We start from the raw sequence: 23,706 nt of genomic DNA on the forward strand, positions 1-23,706 counted from the left end.
AATAATCTAGATCTTTAATAATTTAAAATGAAGATCTAGAATCAATTACTTACAAAATATAGTATTATAAATAGATGGTTTTTTTTTTGTTTTGATTATGTCATGATGGTATAGATTGTGAAGGCTGTATTGTACTGACTGAATACTAAATTGTGATTATTTGTAATACCAATAATTTATTTTTTTATCATATGGTACTATTAAGCAGCATTAACAGTGTGTCAGTGTTGGGTGGTAACGTAAAACACATTACAAATTACTGTAACAAAATTACCTACTTTTGCAGTAATACTGCAGTAATTTCATTATATTTTATTTAAATTAATACAATTATAACAAAATTACTTTTTGATAGTAATTTCAATGGCTTAGTCCCCCAAAAATAAATTACTTGTTCAATTGTTTACTAAAATATTAATAAGCCTCGTAAACTATAATTCTATTTTTGTTTTGGAAAAAAATGTAATTCATTTATAAATATTTAAATATGTATTTAAAATTATTTTATATTGCCAATGATAAATATAGTAAATATCCTGCTGTATACTTATTGTCTGTATTATTTTTAAGAAAATGATTTATGTCAGTACATTGATACCATTATTATACATTATTTTACAGTTTATGCGCTAAAGCCCTATGCTATAATTTACAGACAGTACCTATGTTATCGTTGTGAAAAATGAAACTTGAGTAAATAAATGTTTAAGTTTCTGAGTTTAGCAGGATGAATGTATTATTGTATTTATGGTAATATGTTTTTTTATGCCTTCAAAATTTAAGGTAGTAAAAATGCTCCAATTTTTGACATCGACATACTTTCTCATAGAAAAGTTAATCTCAAAATTCCCAGTAGCTTTTTCTGCCAGGCAGAATTTCGAATGGGGCACCCGTAGGTTTCTGCCATGCCCCGGGGGTGGGGGATGGCAGCACTTGTTCTCCGGTCACCGCGACTTGTCCGGAGAAAAATGCCGCCCGGTAGCCGAGGATCGAACCGCGACCGGCTGCGTCGCAGCGGACGCGTCAGACCACTCGGTCACCTCATCCCCCTTCATTATTATTATTTATATGGGTACTAGATAAAAGTTTATTTGTAGTTTAAAATTTATTTATTGTATTATGAATTCTAAAAAGTAAATTTTTATGAAATATTTATTTATTCCAATAACAAGTTAATTTATTTATAATTACCAATTTCTTAAACATCTAGTTAATTTTTGTTATTATTTAATTAATTTTTTTGTATTTATGTATATTAAGTTACTTAGTAAAAATGCATTTTCTTAAACCATTCATTATAGGTAGTTTATTATTTAACTAATTATTTTACCACGACTAAATTATTTACAGAAACTTTTTTATGTTTAGCACACTATTTTTTTTTTAAATTATACATTTATTATTATATTATATGAAGTGTCTGTACATACAAAATATGCTTAATACTATTTTTATTCAATACTTTTTTTTTTATGAAACAAAATAGTCATTAAGCGAATTATGAAATAAAAAACATTTTTTATACGTTTTTGCTATTTTTTAAATTTGTTTATTAACTTAACACTAGGACAATTTAGGCCATTGACATCGTTCGTTAAACGATACTACATTCAAAACATTGGGCCTTAAAAAATATACTAAAAAAGTAGCAGTGAAGCCGTGTATCTCTCCATCATTTCCAAATTTGACATCACCTGCACACAGCACTTGGAACATTTGAACTTTATCAGGTAACTGCATATCGAGAGTTAAAATATCGATACTGAATAGTTGATGAATTGTGGTGGCCATTGATAACATTGCTCGTGTAATTGCTGAATGGCCAGTCATACGGTGGCCAAGCATAATACATGTCCCATCTTCAGGGAACAATGTATGAACTATATGACGATTTTTGTCTAAGATTTCAAAAAAGTCTTTCACAAATTTTACGATAATAGATTCTTCATTTTCATTGTCTTGCACACTATGATAGGTAAAACAAAAAATTAAAATACAATAATATAATGCCTGTAAAACTAAAATATTTTTTAAATCATTGCGTTTATATACCCGATCATAGTCGGTTTCATTGTGTACGCCTGAATAGATATTTCCAAACTTACCTCTGCATTCTGAAATCTACTAAGGAATAAGAATAAGGATATAATATTATAATTGTAAAATGAGCCCTGGAGTTCTAGATCATAGAATAAAAACTAAAAAGAAGTACTGGGTTAGAGGACTATTAAGTCATAATTCTATATCAAGAGTTAAAACTATATAACTAAGCAGGCATGTCTACAGCTGGATCACAATTTAAGATAGTAGTATATAGTACTATCTTAAATGTTGGGCTAGATAACACTACATCATAGACATAGATCATAAAAAAATATTGTAAGCAAGAATTCGATGTTTATTTGGTGGAATTTCGGCATGCAGTTGACTTACGGTGTACACAATACCTACAACAGAATAGGTGAAACTTCAAAATGCTCGATTTTTGGAAATATCGTGTTTTTGAGTTTTAAATACTAAGAATTTACAATTTTCGGAATTTTCATTTCATGAATTGTTGGTATTTTTATGCTCAACGTGTTGGTGAAATCAGAATTTACTCAGCTTGATTACCTACTTTTTTTTTGTATTGTTAATAAACTTAAAATCAAGTTTTACGTGATTTATTAACAATAAAATTAAAAGTAAGTAAGTAAGGTAGATAAATTCTGATTTCACTTAAGTGTTGAGCATAAAAATACTAACAATTCCAAAAAATTGCATTCATTCTTAAAGTAAGTTTAAATGCGTATATTATATTATTATCCACATAGAAATTTTTTTAAATCGGCCTTCTTAGCGCTCCTAGCGGACAATACCCACATTAAATACCGTCAAATTACGACTCACTTTTCGACGCTAAGTGACTACAATGGGTTTATAGAAGATCTACTTAGATCATAGTATAATAAATAGTTTATGATCTAAAGCCGGGTTCACACCAAGAAATATTTGTGAGCAACATAATATGTTCCTGACATTGTAGTCGGCAAAGATTTATGTTACCGCATATGGCGGGAAATCGGAAACATTGTCGACGACGAATCCACTAAAGACGGTTGAACGGGGACGATCTTTTCAATGAACTACACCGTATTATTTACATCCTGGTGTAGTCCATAGACCTTATACCATAAAACAATACTAAACTACCTAGGTATGAGGTCTATGGTGTTGTCACTCGGCGTCGTAATTTGACGGCATTGTCCGCTAGGAGCGCTGAGAAGGCCGTTTCTGTTAATAATTATGTATGTAGCGATGTACGCATTAAGGCTTTAGGGACGAATATACCTAGTTTGATTCTTTACTTTTTTCTGAAGCGTGTTCTTACTTTTTATGTTATTGTCAATAAACCACTCAAAACTGAATTGTGGTGCATAAAAAAAGAATTGCTCAAACTTAATTTGTAAGTTATGGTCAAAAATCTACAAGATGCTCGATTTTTGGAAAAATCGTGTTTTTGAGTTGAAGACAGGGCTTGCATTTGAAAAAAAATCATTTTATGTGATTTACAATAAAAATGTTTTAGAATTGTTGAGTTTATCGTTATTTAGAACTAAAACATTATTTTGCTCAACATTTTTCTAATAATCCAGTAAGTAATTTACAATAATTTTTTCCAACATAATATTTGCAATGTTAGCAGCGAATATTTTATTATTTTTAATTTTATTAATATTTGATATCGGTTTTCTAATTCCTGTTGTATATTAAAGAAGTTGGTATGTTTGATGGTTGAACCTCGGTACTACAGAGTAGAGTAGTATACCAACATTTTGACATTGAATAATTCTGAACACAAAATTATATTATACTTCAACATCGCAATTATTAGTGCATCATTATGTTTTGTTTTGTGATATTTAATCATTTTTGTTTATCGTTTTTCATTAAAAATTGCAATCGTTGTTTGTCAAAATATAACGTCATAAATCATAATCATATTCAGAATGTTATTATGATATTTGCAGGCCCTGGACTATAAAATAAATTACTAAGAATTTACATTTTTTGGAAACATTTAGATTCTGAGCGAAGCGATGAATGTATTGATTTTACAATGATGTGTTTTTTTGTATGTCTGTCATCATTTTTTGGGGCAATTGAAGTGCTTCGATTTTCTTCAACAGCATCTTTTCTGGTTATTTAAGTTCAAATTTCGACGAAATTACATAATATTTTTAAATAATAATCAAGACTCAAGAATAATGATTTAAGTTATTTCGTTGAAATTTAAAAATATTATTCTTGGGTACTTATACACACAATGACTTTTCAAATGTATCATTTTTTTTTTTTTGCAAAAATGAATTTAATCTATTATAGAACTAATTCTTAATAGTAAAATAATATACTTTAATCGCAATAATTTCATCGAATATACTAAATTACTAAGTAATATTAAGTCTTACAGACCGTCTTCTCACAGAATTGTTTTTCGAGATTAACGATTCTATATATCATTGAATTCAAATTTAAAACCATCCATTGTAGTGACCCATTTGTAACCTACAATACGGCAGAGTGATATCCACTTAACCACTTTTTTTTTGAAAAGTTGGTATTTTTATACTTAACGTGTTATTGAAATCAGAATTTACCTATCTTAATTGCTTGCTTTGTTATTGTTGATAAACCACGTAAAACTTAATTGCAGGTAGTAGGTACCTATTTTAATTATTTTTTTATCATAATTGTAGCCTTCATAATTTAAACTTATTATCATGAACTATTATCTTTTGTAAAAAAGTTTAATAGTTCAGAAAGAATATTATACAATTACGATTTACAACAACATTTGCAAAAAAATTATCTGCTTAACAATTCAAAGTAAAGATATTAGGTTTTCATTAAAAAAATGTTGGTTTTTATTGTCAAAAAACCCTTCTGAATTTTTATATAGCATATAACAAATAATAGTAGGCACCTAATTAGAAATATAAAAACTATAAAATAAAATAGAAAAATTTTAATTTTAATATAAATAAATTATTTAAAGGATTGAGGATTAAACGGGAGTGAGCATGCCAGGAAATATTGAATCACTTTGTATTATATATACTAACAGAATTTTAGTATATAATAATATTATATCATACGCATTTAAAAGTTTATATTTAAATACACGTATCAACGTTAATTATACATTGAATTAAATTTTAAAATAGATTGACCCACAAAATATGTTCGTTCATACGGGCAAAGCTCATTTTAATATATATTATATAGTATACGCTCCCAAGACTCGTTTATATTCTATACTTAAAATATGATTTTCATCTTAAAATTTTTTTCTATGATTATGCCATATTTATACTTTTTCAGTACTTTTCAAGCCTTTATATTTCTTTAGGTATTATACAGTTTTCACCTAGCTAATATAAAATCGTGGAATAAATTGTAGTCATTTTTTTAGGAGGGGGAAAAATATATAATAATTAATATTTTATATCTTTTGTATCTAAAATAACTAAAATATAACGTCCTGTGACATCCTTTTACTATTCAAATAATATACCAATAATACATTTATATAGCTGGTATATGTATAGGTAAGGCCTATAAGTACTACGTGTAAACATTATATCGTAGGTATATATCCATATATTATTCGCTTAGTCCTTGAAGTAATAACTAATAATTCATCATAAAGAGCACATCTGCAGCACAACTTTGAGTGTCCTTATTAAAATATCAATATTTTAAGAACAAATTAATTATTATTAATTAGTTTAGCACACATTAAAATTATATTCAACATCACAAGTGTGCCCATGCCTTGCCTGCCTCCGAAAAAATATGAATACAATAGTGATTTGAAAATTGTAGTCATTATTAATCTATCAATATTAATAATTTGTAAAAATTGCCCAAGTATAATAAATACTAGATCCAATTTTGCGTCTACCTATATTTATGTAAAACCAGCTTTAAGGACTATTATCTTTAATACAAACATTTTAATAAGTAAGAAACTACTCATTAATTTTGGACTTCTAATAAATTGGAATAAGTACCATTATCTAAAACAATTTAGATGTAGGATCACTGTAGGTACTCAGGGGCTGCCACTAGGGTGAAACTAGATCTTTAAAACCCAAGGAACTATAATTATAAATGCCTCACAGAGCATTCATATTAATGATAAAAACAATATGTATATATATGTGTATAATACTATTTTTATTCGTATATTAGAATTTTAAAGATATAACTTATGAGGGATTTACAGTATAATAGACAGTCGACCATAGCATACGTAATCTATTTAGGGATTTTTGATGTGACCTATTGGCTAAAAATTACTCGTAAGCATCCATTTTTCGTAATTTTTGTTTTCTATTCTTTATATAGTTATGTTTATCATCCATATCAATTATAGGAATATGTTATCATATTGTATAACAAACAAATTAATATAATGACTAATAATGGTTTTGGTTTTTGTTCTGTAATTTCTTCATAATTTAAAAACATAAAATTTATAGTATTTTACTATAGTAATAATAATAGTTACACCTAAAAAACAAGGGGTGCTAAATTAGAATTTGGGGGTTCTAACTATAAAGACCCTTTGCAAACCTCTAGTTGCACCGACGAGGGTAGGCAAAGTGGACTCACTTGCACAGTTGCACCCCTTACATTTGGAACAATTGTTCCCATCATTCCCATCATATTCCTTAATTCTCGTACTTATCTCTACCTACAAATTATAAATTTCTTATTTATGTATCTTTGTTCTATTTCGTTAAAGAAAATGTATTTTTATACAATTTTTAACTGTTTTTTTTAACGAACACATAACATTATAAAAATTACCAACACTTATAACTTTATAAGTTATAACAAACTAAAATTAGTTGTTTCATTCTTAATATTTCAATTTATTCATGTTTAAATAACTTGCTTTAAATTTCAACTTAGTTTCACATCCATCATACCAACATCTAATTATTTGAAATTTTCATTTACAGTTGGACAATCAATAGTATTCATCAATTTTTTTCTTGAATGTCGTCATCGAAAAATAAATTGTTGTTGTTTGTCAACAGCTGGTAAGCCTATATGTATACACTATACTGTATACATAATACTCAATAGCCATTTCAGTGTAAGGTACATTACACTGCTTGCCATCATAATTCATAATACATATATAAGATGTATAATGAAATAACCTTCTTATGGTATTTTTTTTATACTTAAAGTAAAGAAAAAAATATCAATAAATATATAGGTCGTACGTCAAAAAGACCGTAAATTATGTACCTGTCGCTCCAGTTGCCAGATGAGAATCCAAATCTCGGTAAACATATGCGCCGGCCGGTGATAGTTGTCTACAACCAACAACAATATTATGTGCAGTTTCGTAACCATTTATGGTCTCAAACCCGGCAACACGATGACTCACGTTTACAGTAGCCTTCAAGGTGTTATTTGGCATTATCAATACCACAGAACTGTCTCATTAAGTTTTTTTGTATAATTTCCATTTAATGGAAATTTCTAAAAAATCTCCATCAGCTGCTTTAGTTCTTTGGTAAGTAGGTATTTTACAAATATATATAACTATTAGAATATATTCTTTTTGATTTGATTGAAAAGCAATTTACTATTGATAAAGCAGGTACCTATAATAATTTATAACTATAAAAATAAGATAAATATAAAATATACAGCTAGATTATTCACCAAGCATTCTCAGGCTATTGTTTCATTTTAAAATAAATTTTTTCAGATTCTGATTTTGGAACTTTTAAATATACTTAAAGACCATATTTTCAAATTCATGAAGTTGCTTGTACTATAGCTTCTATAAAAGTCTGATTTTAAAATGAGACCACTAATAGTTGACCCTAAGATTTTAAGCCCTAAAATAATGGTTCACCTTAAGTCTGTAGTGACCATTTTTACAGATTATAAATATTTATGGATTAATATGAATTCCTAAAATGTTTAAGACATTGTAGCCCTCATATCTTCCAAACTCATTATCATCGACCTATTATAGTATTATCCTTATTCATTAGTAGTAAGTTCACAAAACTAATAAACTCAAATACTGTATATCCGTATTTTGATTTTGATGCGTCAAATGTTTAGAAAAATTATCCACTAAATAATTTGATGTTAAAAATAGGGGTCTCTTTAAAAAAATGAAATTTGTTCCTCCACAGGACTTTCCTTAAGTATTACGAAAAACCCCAATAATTTACAAACATAGTCTTTAAGTATAGGTATACATGAAAATTCCAAAAATCAGATTTTGAACAACTGTATTATAATTTATAAGGTACAAAGAGGGGGTGAGCAAGCTTAACGAATCACTCTGTATATAAAACAAGTACACATAATTATACTTAAAAATGCTTTTTGCTCTAGTGTATTATACTCATTATGAGTTATGAGTTCATTTATACAGTATACTTATAATTATTAAGGATCTTAGATAATTGTCCAAATATCACAACTGTGTGGTTAGTAAGTTGTTATTTATTATGTACCTAAACACCAACTCTACCGATTAATATGCATTGTACGTATTGTTATTTGTTAGTAGGTAAAATGGTATTACATTATATTTGCATTACAATATAAAATACGTCAGTACTTAATATGATACATGAGTACGTGATGTATTTGGTACATCAATAATTATTTAGTGGCATACAGCAATTTTCTGTAACACGCAATTCTTAACAATAAAATAGCTATCATGGCTTAAATTAATTTGGGATATACCTAATCAAATAACATTCAACGTAACAATTAAATAACATTTAAGACAGATATTGTGAATGCCGAATTGGGACATAACTAAGTTTATTCGTTTTAATGTTCGTTGTCAATTTTTAAAAACTAAACAGTAAGCGATTATAGCAAGAATATATTCCTACCTATTAATCAAATGCTAAAAATTATTTATATTTATTTATTTTTGTATACATTTTTTCTCTGGACAGTTTCGAATAAAATTTTTTTTCGAAGGTCCCAATAATAAAGATACAACAGGTATGATGAGATAATTCGACAAGATACAAAGTACATAATGAGAATATTTACCAATTTTAAATGTACCTAGGTAGTTAGGTACTCATGTACAAAGTGTATCAATTTTTACATTAATAATCAAAACAACGAGTGACGACTATCATTTAAACGGATTCAATATTACACGCATGTCGTTTTTGTTTGTAATACATGCATTTTATGGCCTTATATGGAATGATTTATTAATAAAGCATTTCTACAATAGGTATACTATACGTCTATACCTATACGGCTGTACATATTATATACTATAAACATTCACTCTGTATACCTACAAATTTCAACAAATTGTGGTCGGCACTCTGTAAGGTACCTATACATTATAGAATATTTTGAACTTATATCACCCTAAATACTGCAAAAAACAGCAGTCAAAACTCAAAAGTTTAAAATAAGTACCTATTACAATTCATGAAATTATATAGGTAACCACTACATAACTACATAATACATACCAGATGGGATATAGTAAGGGCGTATCTGAGTGATCCTTTGACTCCCTATTAAAAGAATAATAAATCTTGTTTTTATCAAATTTTTTACCAAATGTCAATACTTGAAATTGACTAAAATTATAAATAAATATATATTTTGGACCCTTCCCTTCAAATAAATATCTAAATACGGCCTTGAAAATGAGTGTAAGTAATGTATACCTAATATAAGTAGGTGCTTATATAACATTATAATTTATAACAGCATGATTAATAAACAATTATTCCAATTGATTTTGTTTCCGTTTAATCGTGTTTCAGAAATAAACTCAATTGACCTCAAGTACCCGTTTTATTTTGGATTAAATAACTACATTATTAAAACCCGTAAAATGCAACCACGTAAATGTGGTTTTGAAACGCTTCTAACGTTGCATGTAATAACAATAATAATGTATACCGCGAGAGTGGGAAAAATCTTAACCGTACACAAATCTACTTAGCTCTTTGTTTTTCCTCAACCACAAATTCTTGTATAGGTATATATATGTTCTAGGTGACTTATAAAAATATTATGTTCACTAACTACCAATTTTTTTTAAACATAATCTTAGGTACCAATTAACTGAATAACAATACCATAATAACAATGATAGAATATATTAATTTAATAAATATAATTACTTAGATAATTTATTAATCAATGTGAATATTCATTAATTATTTATGTATGACATGAGCGATGCAATTTTCTATTTAAGTATGTCATACATACCCATATGGATATGGTATTATGTCATCCAGGTCTGGAGTAATAAATAATTTGTGTCTCCGAGTGAGATTTTAGGACATCCCAAAAATAGACAGAAGCCTGTCCCTCTCCCTACTACTGTTCGTTGAGGCCAAAAGAAAGCTGATCGTCTTCATTATTCCCCCACTCTGTCACTAACCGTACTGGGGGTCTACTGCTACATGTCTGGTTGCTAGTCGACGCAAGTTCAGTGCTAACGCGTGTGCTTACGGGTGTTAAGTTAATATCGTTTTTGTGTAATTATTATTATATTTTGTGACTAGGTAAGAATTTTTCTTATTACATATATTTTAGTTTTTTTTATCAACTTTAAAAATGACTTGGTTTTTTTTGTATACTTAAATTGAAAAACTGTTGTTGATAATAACTTAATAACTTGTATTAATATAACTAATACGATTTGTAAGGTTGAAATAGTAAAAGTATTTTAAAAAACCTATAAAAAAATACTTCTACTAGGTATCTACTAATTTGATTTATGTAAAATACACAGAAGAATATTTTAAAATATAATCCAGTATTTAATTAATTGTTTGAAATTTCAGTCGCTCAAAAAAACATCAAAAATGGACGCGATCAAGAAGAAAATGCAGGCGATGAAGCTGGAGAAGGACAATGCTATGGACAGGGCCTTATTATGCGAACAACAAGCTCGTGATGCTAATTTAAGAGCCGAAAAGGCTGAAGAAGAGGCAAGAGCCTTACAAAAAAAGATTCAAACAATTGAAAATGAGCTTGACCAAACCCAAGAACAGCTTATGACAGTTAGTGCCAAACTTGAAGAGAAGGACAAGGCTTTGCAAAATGTGAGTATATTGTAATTATTATTGTATCTCTTACCATACATCACTATATCAATCAAAAAACTTCTAGTTTTTTTTCTATACCTGCAATTTAGGATTACATTTAAATGGTATGGATTCGTATATTTTATCTTTAATTTAAATATTTACTATACTATGAAAAAATATTGTTATCTAGGCCATACATTCCAAATAAGACACTTATTTCATTGCACAAAATATTGTATAATTATAAGATATTATAATTCGCATAGCATGTTATTTTTATACTATTCCAAATAACTTAATGGTTTTTCTTTACTTCATAATTCGTTTAATTTGAAAATAGTTCTTATAGTTTCTACAAGTTCTTATTATAACTAAAACAAAAAAAAACTTATACAAAATTAGCCTAATTGATGGTTTATTATTTCGAATAAAATTCCAGTTCTTACTATACACGGTGTGTAAAAAATGCTCAAAATATGCTGACCTTAACACAAAGTCATCGGTTTGTCTAGTTACCTAATAACAATAACAATATTATGACTTAAAGACGTGCGAGTTGTATAGGTACTTGTTTTAACATTATACCACAATGATCATCATTGTGGTATAATTTCTATCATTAAATGATTATTATTTAATACTTAACTTTAAACTGATTTATTCATTAAGTGGAAAGTGTATCAAGTTAATAAAATGGTACATACTATAGGATTTTTAAAAAAATATGCTGTCTCGTAAAAATAAGAAAAATATTATGTATACCTACGTAAAACTTATTTTATACTCCGTGTACAAAATATATACAATGACTAAGAAGCAACTAAACGACATTCTGGTTCTGGGTTCTATTGTCACATACCAACGAAATTTGTAAATCGTTTGTAGGTATGCGTTTTATCGAATACCGTCATCAATGGTGCAGACAACCATTAAATATTTTTTCCAGTTGATCCATTAGACATACAAAAAAAAACAAACACTTAAAATGAAATATCTTAATAGTATATAGGTAGTTTATCTTTTATGAACACATAATATTTGTAAATATCCAACCATCCAAGTATTCAACATTTTAAGTAATTAATTAATTAAATCTATATTTTAAAATTTCAAATTATTTATACTATATCATCCAATCATAAACACGTAGAATAGTATCTTGCTATCTCAAGAGTTGAATATTAACGTTGACAGTACGGTAGTACATTTACTTAGATTTCAAAGTGTTGTCACGTTTTTCGCAAGGTTCTGTGATATGTAATTCTACTGCAATTCGCACTACCTTTCTTTTTATTATTAATTTGATTTTAGTTTGCAGAAATATTACGCAATATTAAGTTAGTATATATAAACATATCAAATAGTCACGTTCATTGTACAATATGCGTCATAAATATTTCCGGTCAGATAAATACTCATTAGGTGTATAATAACCATACGTATGAGAATACAATTTGATAGCTGCAAAAAAAATCCTATTTTGTGCCTGGGCCCTGGCTGTAATTTATATTCTCTCTTCAGGGAATATTATAATAATACATTTGGATAGCTGCCAAAGTATATTATTTTAAATATTTATCCTGCAACTGGACAAAATGTATTACATTAAGAGATAAATGGTAATAATATACAACTAACGTTTTAGCTGTAATAATAGATTTTTTACCCGAATAATATTGATTATTCTAAAAATTATTTTTATAAAAAATATTATTAAAAAAGAATGTTTTATTGGTCTTAAAATTTCAAATTTGTTAGCGCAGTGTGCAAAGACCAGTGTTGGTTTAGGCTATTCTAAAATTAGAGGCCCTCCGCGTGGTTCAAGAATAGAACTGGTATTTATGTTACACTGTGCCAAATACGGACCGACGCTCGATTCGCATATATAACAGATGTCTCCGGGCTCACAATATGTAACCCAATACTTCGTTAAATAACGATATTATTGTTGATATTAAAAGGAGCTATAATTTATAAAATAACATATGTAAAAACTATGTTTATTGTTCAATCATTGAAACGAAAATATATTATGAAAATTAAAAATGTATAGCTTATTTATTATAATTTCAAAAATTATTAATATCATTAAGTAGATACTTTTCATAAAATGTTCAGCAAAATATAAAACCCTATATCTTAATCATTATCTCACGCTCTTTTAATTAATTAAGTTATTTTTTAAACTAATTATTATACATTTTTGAACGTTTTTTGTCTACTGAATTTTGAATACTAGTGCTTTGTGAGTTATGATAAACTATTTGTAACTCTTTTTATTTTGATGAAAACTATAATAGTAAGATTATAAAAATGATCAAAAAACCTTATATAATATCACTATATAAGTGTGAAAAATAAATGGGATATTACAAAGGAATATTAAATTGATCGTTCTTAGCAAATCTTGACCATTTTTTAGTTGACTGAGCTCAGGACAAAATAATTTTTCAAATAATTATCTCATGTTTATTTTTAACATAATGATGCACCACATTCTGCACTCTACATAATATGAGAGCAATCTTTATCGACTAAAGTGAGTTTAATTTAGGAATTAGTTATACTTTTTAACATTTATTGTCAAAGTAGGTATTAATATTAGTATTCACTATTGAGTACTTATCAAAAATATAAAATAGATAGTTTTTGAATGTGTAGTTGGGGGACTTAAATAATAATTATTGAACAATTATATCGTTTGAAATTTAAATAGAAAACATTTTCACATTTGTAATATAAATTTATAGTTTAATGTTTTGTTTGTTAACTATATTTTTATATACAGTAAAATGTTAGGGACTCACATCAATTATGTGATGAAGGTGTCTGTATATGTTGTATATTTATTATTTATATATTTCGTCATCACCTGGATATGTGAATAATTTTTACTCAAACTTCGTCGAATCGTTATAGTTTATAGCTTATGTACAGGCTTACAGCTTATATTATTATAGTATCCATCAGCAAATTTGTGTAGCTGATACTCAAACATGATGATAGGTTATTGGCACAATATTTAATAAAATATATTGTGGCATTTTTTATAGTTGTGGACTATTATATTATATAATATTAAAATATCAGGTTTATATAATTATATGTATGTGAAGTAAGGAGTACATTAAAATAATACAATCCATTTGAAAAATATTAAATAATATTACTGTGGTATGCTTAAACATGTTTCATATAATATAATATAAATTATAAATATAAAATAAATGATATAACCAAAATTCTATTGGTATCTTATTATTGATTAGGTCCATAATACATCTTAAATATTACATATTAGTTTCATACATTATAATATTACCCTTTTTAAATATTAAACTTCCATACATCAACTTTAATTTTAAAATAAGAGTTGAAATACACTATATTGTAGTTATACATTATATTATGCTGCCAAATATTTCAATATGTATTACAAGTTCTTAAATTTTAAAATAATCTATATTCATTCTATTTGTAATATGAAATTGCTTATGCTTCATGATAAAACAATAATGCTAGAATATTATTAGATATGAATAGTAATTTAAGTATTAACCAGTAACCCCCATAGTCGACAATAACATTTCATCTATTAGGGTTAGGAAATAGGAATACAAGTATACAACTAAATACTCAACTATATAAACCTACATAAAACGAATTAGGTTTTACAAAAAATATTTGGGTTCATACCTAATACAAATAAACAAAAACAAACAATAATACAAGTGAATTTAGGTTCACCCTTTTCATAAGTAGCATACATCACAAATTATATTTTAAGCCCTATTTTATTCATTATTTCAGTTCGACATAACTAGCTTTGGCTAAATAACGATCAATTCTTATATAACTATACGACGTAGTACAGTATATACACCGCCATCACATCACATTATAAATTAATTATAACTTACATTATTATGATGTTTAAATTTGAAATTTGTATAATTTTTTCTATATTAGTGTAAGTACATATAATTTTGTATATTTCAATGTAATCTTATTGCATACTACAGAAAGATGTTTATAACCTTATACGATTCTGTCCACTGCTAATGGGAATAAAACATCCCGAAAGATAGAAAGATAGGTATACAAATTAAAAATAAATGCACATTTTGATTAGTGGGCGCCTGAATTATTACAAAGACGCAATACATCTTACTAACATGTCCGATAAGTTGTGTATTAATTATAATCACTATTTATTGGTTTTTAATTTTTGATCTTAATTATTTATACATTGTAATAACAAAATATAATCATTTTGTAATATACTGATAAACCTAGCTATTAAACATAAACTGAATACAGATAATAGACACTGAAGTACAATACTACAATGAAAGTACAATTATCGTTTACTTAATAATATGAAACCAATAAACATGTAGGTACCTAGATTATAGCTTATATATAGAACTTATTCGCCGTTCTGTAGTACAAGCATAATTAATTATTCTAAATGATTTTATTGGTTTGGTTTTTTATCATATTTGATTATTAGTTATTACCTAAAATACATAAAATAAAAATTGTCTATTCAATGCCTAGGGCTGTACGAATAGTTACTCTGTCATTACAGTAATAATAATTTCATGTTGTTTTTCAGTGACGACAGTTGAAACATATATTCTAGTATTCTACTATTCCTACTGTTTGACAATTATTTGTTTTGTGAAAAAATTACATATTATTGAACGATTCCCATCCAGGTTAGATAGATTCTATGTTCATTGTTCATATTAAATGTCGTTTAAATGAAATACAATTTTTAAAGTGTCAATACAAAAAAGAACTCAATCAAACAATTTATTACATTTCCATTTGAAGACCAATTATAGACCTAGCTAATGAAATTGTTCTTGGACCAAACGAAATATTGAACACATTTGCTACTATCGATAAGGAATTATGTTTACTACTTTATATTTTAATATAATAAAAAAATAAAATGTGAATGATTCATAATAAATTGTAGCATCCCCAAGATTTGAACTATAGTTGCGCCACTAAATAGTTACTTTATTTATAATTTAAATTGTATATAGGTGGTAACGGAGTCATTCTACTAGTTGAATTTTCCACAAAATTATCAAAAAATTTAACAAGTTATTTTCAAAAATCTAAAAAGTTATTTTTAAAATTGACTACATTTGACAACAATTTAAAAATTCAATAAATCATTTTGTTAATATATAAAATTAATAAATGAAATATATAGGATTTGTTTTTTACATACCTTATTATATACTTGTTACTATATTTCAAATAATTTTTAAGAAACTTAAATGTATAATTACCTAGCTAGAATTATTTTTTTTTTTAATATTCTTATTATAACTAATTAGACACTGCACTAATTTGCTCAGGCTTGATAGATAAGTTCATCACTAACGTTTGAAACATAAACTATAATATTTATACATCTATAATCGATAACACTTGAGTACTTCACTTTTAATTATTATACAATGCGTAATGAATATAGATAACTAAATACGGTTATTTTCGTTTGTCAAATACCTACCATCATATTGTAGTATTTTGGTCATACCTACTAGGAAATCGATTTACTTTCCAATTTTGCGTTTATTATTAGTTTTCATATCTTTACGTCTACTTTAATACACAACAAAGTTTAATATAATACAGCCATACAGGTCATAAGGATATATCATACTATTAAAATTTTAAAATTGCTAAAAATCGTATAGATAGTTGTTAGTTATTAATTATTGGCAATAAGTAATAACTAACTAAAAAGTAATAATTAATAGCCAATTTTATTTATTTATTAATATCTATATAATTATTTTTAGTCAATGGTATTTTTTTAAACTTTAAAATATTTATCCATCCGCTTTATAATAATTTCTTTCATTTTAACTAAAAACTATAATAATATAATACATTTTTCATCATGTTTTTGAAATAATAATTTACAATATTTAAACTATGATACACTGTAGTGCCGTACACATGGGGGTTCCGGGTGTTAAAACTCCCCTCTTGATATTTTTTTTGCTAGATGTATTATTATAGATGTATACAAATTAATACAATTCAAAAAACATTTCGGTATTGTACATAAACATATATTTTTTTGTATTATCCCTCCCATTTAAAATATCTGTGTACACGACTGATGATAAATATTTTGAATTTTAGTGAGTAGTGAGCTAATACCAGTATATACAAGCATAAAATAAGGATAAAATCTATACGCCTATGTATTGTTAAAAATCGTGAATCGTATACGTACTACCTACATATACGATAAACAGTCATACGGATGTACAACACGTCATTGTAAAATCGTATAATACGTATAAACTATATTTTATAACTGTTCTAGGACATACTAAATTAATATTTTAGTCACCCTATAGGCATATCATGTAATGACTCAGTTCTTGATACTTCGACACTAGTACACTACTCATACGTGAATTATACGGGATATACAATGACTGTTGTTGGGCCGTCTCGATTTTTCGCTCACCTAAGCTCATAATAAAATAATAATCAATAAAATTGTAGTATTATATTTTTAAGTCTACATAATTATTATGTGTATAAATAATCTATATATTGGTACTTGTACAGACGTACAGCCACACGACTACAAAATGAGCGATCATTGATTAGGAGCAAGGAGAAAATTCCCATTATAATATTTAAAAAGGTACTTAATAATCTAAAACCATTATAATAAGCCAATAATATTAATTTTACAGGAATGCCCCATTATGATTTTATGAGTTATGATCGTGCATTTAAGTTATGGTTTTTCGTAGATCTTATAAAAATGTTTTCCACTTTTGTACTTAAATCTATATACACAGGTCAACAGGTGCAAATTTGAATTAAAAACCTTGGATAATAAACTGTTAGTTTGGGGTATTGACTTGTCAATAATTGTTTTTTTATTAAATGTTATATATTGTTATCAATTACCATTGAACAAAATACATATAACTAAGTATAACGATAACTCGGTAGGTAATGTTATTATTTCATATTTTATATTATAAATAGGTAACTATATTATGCAGGTAGGCATTCGTATTTTGTGTAAAAACGTGAATATTAAAAAAATTTCAATTATATGAAAATAAAACCTGAGAACTTGATAATGGCTACTATTAATAGTACCTGATACCCACACGGTTTTGTACTAAAGTTGATTATATTCGGTGTAAAAATTTAGACATTGTGCATTTGACCTTCATATAACTACAGAATTTTAGTGCACACAATATTCTGTAATCTAATCGAAGTAAAAAATTTAAACAACAAAATAGTTTATGAACGTAACATGATCCAATGCAATAACAATTAAAGTTCCTGTATAATAATAATAATTTATGACGGTTTCCGACTCCGAAGTCGAAATTCCAACCGAACGGTGTTGACTGTCAAGACCGATCGTTGATCATGTTTTTATTTTTATAAATTCATAAAGCTATTATTATTATTTGATTAACGCCAATACGGTAGTATAATATTTAATATTACTATCTCGGCCACCAAGTGTCTGTCGTCGAAGCCTGCCAACAACAATTATAATTAAACGCTCGCCGAATGATCTATCGTTTGCCAGTAATACGCGAGTGGCGTTATCGGGTTACGTTTTTTGTCTGTCTGTCTCTCTCTCTCTAATTCATCAATGACACGGTTTCGCGTACCTACATCAACATCAGTAACCGAAGTGAGTGCACCCGTCTATTGAAAAAATATCATTATGACATAATGTGATTTCTGCGAACCCGAAATGATGACAATATTAAAACTATTACATAGTCGCACACTATAAAATCCATTTTACAATTTTATTATGCAGCGCAACTATGTTGAAGATGTGACGAAAAAATTATTATTATTCATAATTGCCACCGGTACAACTGTGGTCGATCAATCGCAACGACGTTTTATTAATTCATTTAATTAAAGCACGAGTAGAGCAAGTCCACACGGTCGCGTTACACACCGTTCGCGGCGGCGCCGTACGGGAGAGAGGGAAAAGACGGAGAGATCAACACGCGCGGCGGGCCAGACGGTGGTACCGCCCGCTCGTCGTCTTGTGCGTCGTTTTACGTTTCTGAACACCAGCCAACAAAACGACACGGAACCGTAGCGGCGTCGTGCGCGTGCATTTCCTGCGCGTTCACTGCTGCCGTTCGCTGTACACGACGCTCCGTCGGCCGTGTGAGAGCGCTGCTGCTGCCACAGCCGTTCCTGTTGACGACGACGACGCCGCCACCGCCACGTTGTGGACGAAGGACGACCACACGGATGGACATCCGCGGTGGACGCGATAGGCGGCCGAGCGACAGGCGTCCGCACAGAGGCCCTCGGGCCCCTAGGCGACCGCAGTGGTCGCCCGACCAACAGCAACGTGTAGTGGTCGGCGCTGAAACGGTGGCCGGTTCGACGGCCACGGCCTCGACCGCCGGCCCTTACAAACCACTGCCGCCGCCACCACCAAGACTGCTACAATCACCCCGACTGCCACTATCACAGTCCCCGCCACCCCGATTGCTACGGCCACAGACTCCACCGACGCCGAAATTGCCAGTGACGGAACAGCCCCAGCCACAACCGTCGACGCCAAGATTATCGCCGGTGATAGGACCACAGCCGCAACAGGAATACCGAGTACGAGAATCCGGCGACGGCGTAGAAGACTGCGGAGCGGCCGCCGGAGGAAGCAGCGTGGCCGACGACACCGAACTGCTGGCCAAGCTCCGATGTCCCAGCGAGAGTGCCGAGGTGGTCGCCGAACGGGAGAAACGACGACAACGACGACGATGTCCCGACTATCCCGGACTGGCGCTTTCCAGTTCGGTATTCAGCACGGAAACGGGCATGAAGTTCAGCATCATCAGGAACGAACTGCACAACGTGCTCAAGCCACAACTGCGACGGGTAAGTCGGTGGCGGTGTGACCGCGGTGGCGGCGGCGGCGGCCGACTCTATTTGTAGCAGCTGACTGTCCGTCGACCGCCGACCGCCGCCGCCGCCACCGTCGACGGACCATCTCCCCGCCTCGCCTACGTGGAACCACCGTGGGTTCTCAACGTTTCAACGCTGCGCCGGTTATTCTGTCCGTCCGATTCCTGATCCCCGACCGTCCTCGCCGGCACCCTCCCACTCACGGCCATCGCACTCGTAACGCCGGCCGCGGCGGAGGATTCGCCTTCCGTGGTTCGATTTTCGATTCCGTTTTTCGGTGCTACCCGGCATTATAGTTTACGACCTTTAACGACCACTGGTTCGGCCGACAATTATTATTTAAACGTATAATTAAACCGTAGGCGCGGTGCCAACTATCCCAACTGCTGCTGCTGCTGCTGCGACGACGGCGGAGCAGAATAGCAGATCCCACACCGCATTCCGGGGGACTGACTGTTCGTATGGCCACCGCCAGCTGGTGCCGTCGCACCATCAACCTTCGCGTTCTTTCCGATATTGTTATTACACGCTGTGCTATAACGCCGTCGCTATTATATAGTTATGTTCGTCGCAGCCCCATACTTAAATAGTTATTATTATTATTATTATTATGATTATCATCGCCCGTCGTTGTCGTTTTTGTTGTTGGCATATCATACATGAGCCCTACATAATAATATTATTATTATTATAATGCATGATAAATCGTTATACCGTTTATGCGCATTCAACAAGTCCGGGGTAGCGTATTTGTGGGTCGAGGGTCTGGGTGCTGGCGGGCATTGATTCCTCCTCCCCCCGCCAGCAATTCAATGATCAGAGTATATAAAGACGTTGTTACGTGTTGATAATCTTGTATGATCAACAATTTGACTAGTCATATTGAGCATACTGTAATGGAGGTGCTTTTAGTGCGTTTTTTCTCTATTTCCCTCCTCTTCCCTCCCCTTGGTACGTCATAAATACGCCACTGATATGCCAATCGGCGAATACGCCAAAATATGCGGCCTCGCGCCTAACATTCCGCGATATCGATAACCCGACGACGGAGATAATAACGGTTTTTGTTAATTTTTTTATTCCCGCATAAATGCTGTACGACTTTTGCCGTATGGCCATATTAAATCATAACCTAGGTGTACTACTATTACTTATAAGTTATAAGGGTACGGATGTTCATTATAGTGTAGTAGTAAAAAACTATCGAAATCGATTGCTGTATTGCACTAAAAAATAAAACAGTTTCATTTTGTTTTTATTGACGTATCATATATTTTCTTCATTAATTTCTTAAATGATAATTGCAATAGTTATTATTAAAAACAAATGGAAAACAATATAAAAATTATTGCATTGGACGATAAGTGCATAAATCATTTTTTGTACTTCTTATTTATCTTCAATTCCATAATTTTATCACGCACATTGAATTTTTATAAAAATTTTCAAAAAGTATTAAAAAAGTAAAATTATCTGAACATAACTAAAACTTGCTATATTATGTTGTATTAAACATTTTTAGATTTCATTTCGTATTCGCACGTAAAATATGTATTAGGTACTTAGTAAGCGAAAATTCCGAAAAATTGCTTATGCCACTACATACGTGCCTTAGTTATTATTATTTGTATATCATATTATATTTGAAAAGACTTGACAAAAACCAGCGGCTGTCTGCACATAATAATGGATTTTACTATTTTATATAATACGGTGTAGTTAGTTGGTCGCACGTTCGCATTATGTACTATTTTAGTGTTTTACTACTCACCGGTTACACGTGTATTGATTTATGTCGTTTTTTTGTGTTTTATGGTTCTCTTTCTCTGTTAAGTTAAAACCGTTTCAAGGGGAGTTACGGCATTGCCTGTGCCTAACACTGTTGTAGGTGTGGCCAATTGAAAACAAAACCGCGTGACCGGTCAAATATAGGCGTATGGATATAACTCGAAAATGCGTGTGGTTTTGTAAAAAAATAACTTTTTGTTTAACTTACATGTTTATATACTATGGATCGTAAAACCATCGTACATTGGTATCATCAATAATAGTTATTATGAAGTACTGAAGTGTAGTATAATTAAAATAGTAGCGTTTTTTTCATAAACTCCATTTTTTCCTTATACTGGGTGAATATAAAATCAAGTCCAATTATTATAAAAAATAATTTCAATATAGGTAGTGGAAAATTGACAACTCTACAAAAATAACACTGTATACTTTGCTAAAACAAATTTATCATTGTAATAAATTTTAATACGTTGTATATTATATATTTATTATTCATACAACGAAATAATCTATATGTCTATAAATCAATAATTAATGTTGTATGAAATCGCACTTTGGAATTTGCACGTGTCCGTGTTTGTTTATACGAATTAAAAATAGAGCAAAACACTAACAATGTGTTGTTGAATAGGTTTTAACGAATACAATTACGAAAGATATACCTCATGATGTATTATAAATTAGTAATATTTAGGAATTTTTTCGATTTATGTGTGGTAAAGCTGATGAATTTACATACATTTCAACTTTTAATAAATAACTAAGAATTTTTCATAACCGTGCAAACATTGCAAACTGTAAACCGTTAGAACAAACAGTTTGAATTCTTTCAAGTCCCTTGATTAAAATCTGTGTACCTACATGAAATACATAGTAATGATTAATGAATATAAATTGTTTCGTTTATACACTCACGACTCACGCTATTCAAGTGTATAAGCGTATTCATAGATAATAACGTGATGGTTTGCATTTCATAAGAACCGTAACTGCTTATATTCTCGATGAAAACATAGCTATATTCTAATATCAAGTATACAGCAATTTTGTCTCGTCCCTTGACTACTAAACGCATTTTACAAATTCATATTTTCATTTTCGTATAACCGAGCCTCAATGTTTTGTACCTTCCCTTCCATCTCCACGATAACTCGTTCGTCGTGTTTTGAATGTTGCCATCGGTATCTTTATAGATGAGGTTTAGAGGTGTACACAATAATATAGTTGTACGTAAAAGGCGATACATCGTTGGAATATACGGGACGTCATGACATGCAGGACGTGTTGCGAAAGGAAGAGAACGTATATTATGATGATGATTACGAGTGAAAAGTCTACGCCGCCGCCCCTTATTTGGCGAAACACTTGTCGTGCGTGTCAGTAGCACACGACCCTTGCTCGCACGAGAATAATCAACGACAAAACATTACCATATTATGGTCCGCCGATCGTTGCAAGACGAGTTCGATGTCATAACAGACGGCGGCCACTGGCCAGTGGCAGAATCCCGCGGCCGTCCCGGTCCGCGCGGCTTTTGTGCTGGCGGTTTGGATGGGTGAGGGGAGGCGCGGCGCGGAACGGCGGCGCGTTTGTGGAAAAGCCGTCCGGGACAAGATTTCTGCGGACGCGCGAGACCGTCCGCGGAACCAGTTTGAGATATTTTTGCGCCAGCCGGCCGGCAGGTCTCGGTCGACGCCAAATACGAACGAAATTACCACCCGCCCCGACCCGTCGACGCGTCGTCGAAAACCGGCAACGTCGCCCGCAAGGCCACCGCCCCGACGGTACGTCGCCGGCTCGACACTGTGTCGGGCGGGGCGGGGCG

The 23,706-nt window shown here is 30.6% G+C and overlaps 2 protein-coding genes across 20 annotated transcripts in view; one reads left to right on the plus strand and one right to left on the minus strand.

The window, feature by feature from the left end:
* Positions 1-1,506: 1,506 nt before the first annotated feature.
* LOC111041137 lies at positions 1,507-6,714 on the minus strand. The gene is made up of 2 exons (XM_022325324.1): positions 6,661-6,714; positions 1,507-2,121 (listed from the first exon to the last, which is right to left on the minus strand). The coding sequence occupies exons 1-2, from the start codon at positions 6,712-6,714 to the stop codon at positions 1,564-1,566; spliced, it is 612 nt and encodes a 203-aa protein (XP_022181016.1). The 3' UTR covers positions 1,507-1,563.
* Positions 6,715-10,459: 3,745 nt separating this feature from the next.
* Positions 10,460-23,706, plus strand: part of LOC111041134 (tropomyosin) — a 41,788-nt gene continuing 28,541 nt past the window's right edge. For 9 of the 19 annotated variants that reach the window (XM_022325319.1, XM_022325314.1, XM_022325315.1 and 6 more), the window contains exons 1-2: positions 10,460-10,598; positions 10,881-11,141. In XM_022325319.1, the coding sequence (XP_022181011.1) occupies positions 10,902-11,141 (240 nt within the window). In that variant the 5' untranslated portion in view covers positions 10,460-10,598; positions 10,881-10,901. Of the gene's footprint in view, positions 10,599-10,880; positions 11,142-19,265; positions 20,064-23,706 lie in introns of those variants that run through there. The other 10 variants (XM_022325306.1, XM_022325305.1, XM_022325310.1 and 7 more) reach the window with 10 other exon arrangements.

This window comes from Myzus persicae, unplaced genomic scaffold (genome assembly GCF_001856785.1).
Source record: "Myzus persicae strain clone G006 unplaced genomic scaffold, MPER_G0061.0, whole genome shotgun sequence".
Taxonomy (NCBI): Eukaryota; Metazoa; Arthropoda; class Insecta; order Hemiptera; family Aphididae; genus Myzus; species Myzus persicae.

Coding starts and splice junctions, on each gene's coding strand:
- LOC111041137 (XM_022325324.1), bottom strand. CDS start 6,714: ATGATGGGAATGATGGGAACAATTGTTCCAAATGTAAGGGGTGCAACT. Junction 2,122..6,660: donor TAAGGGGTGCAACTGTGCAA/GTGAGTCCACTT, acceptor ATTCCTTAGTAG/ATTTCAGAATGCAGAGGTAA.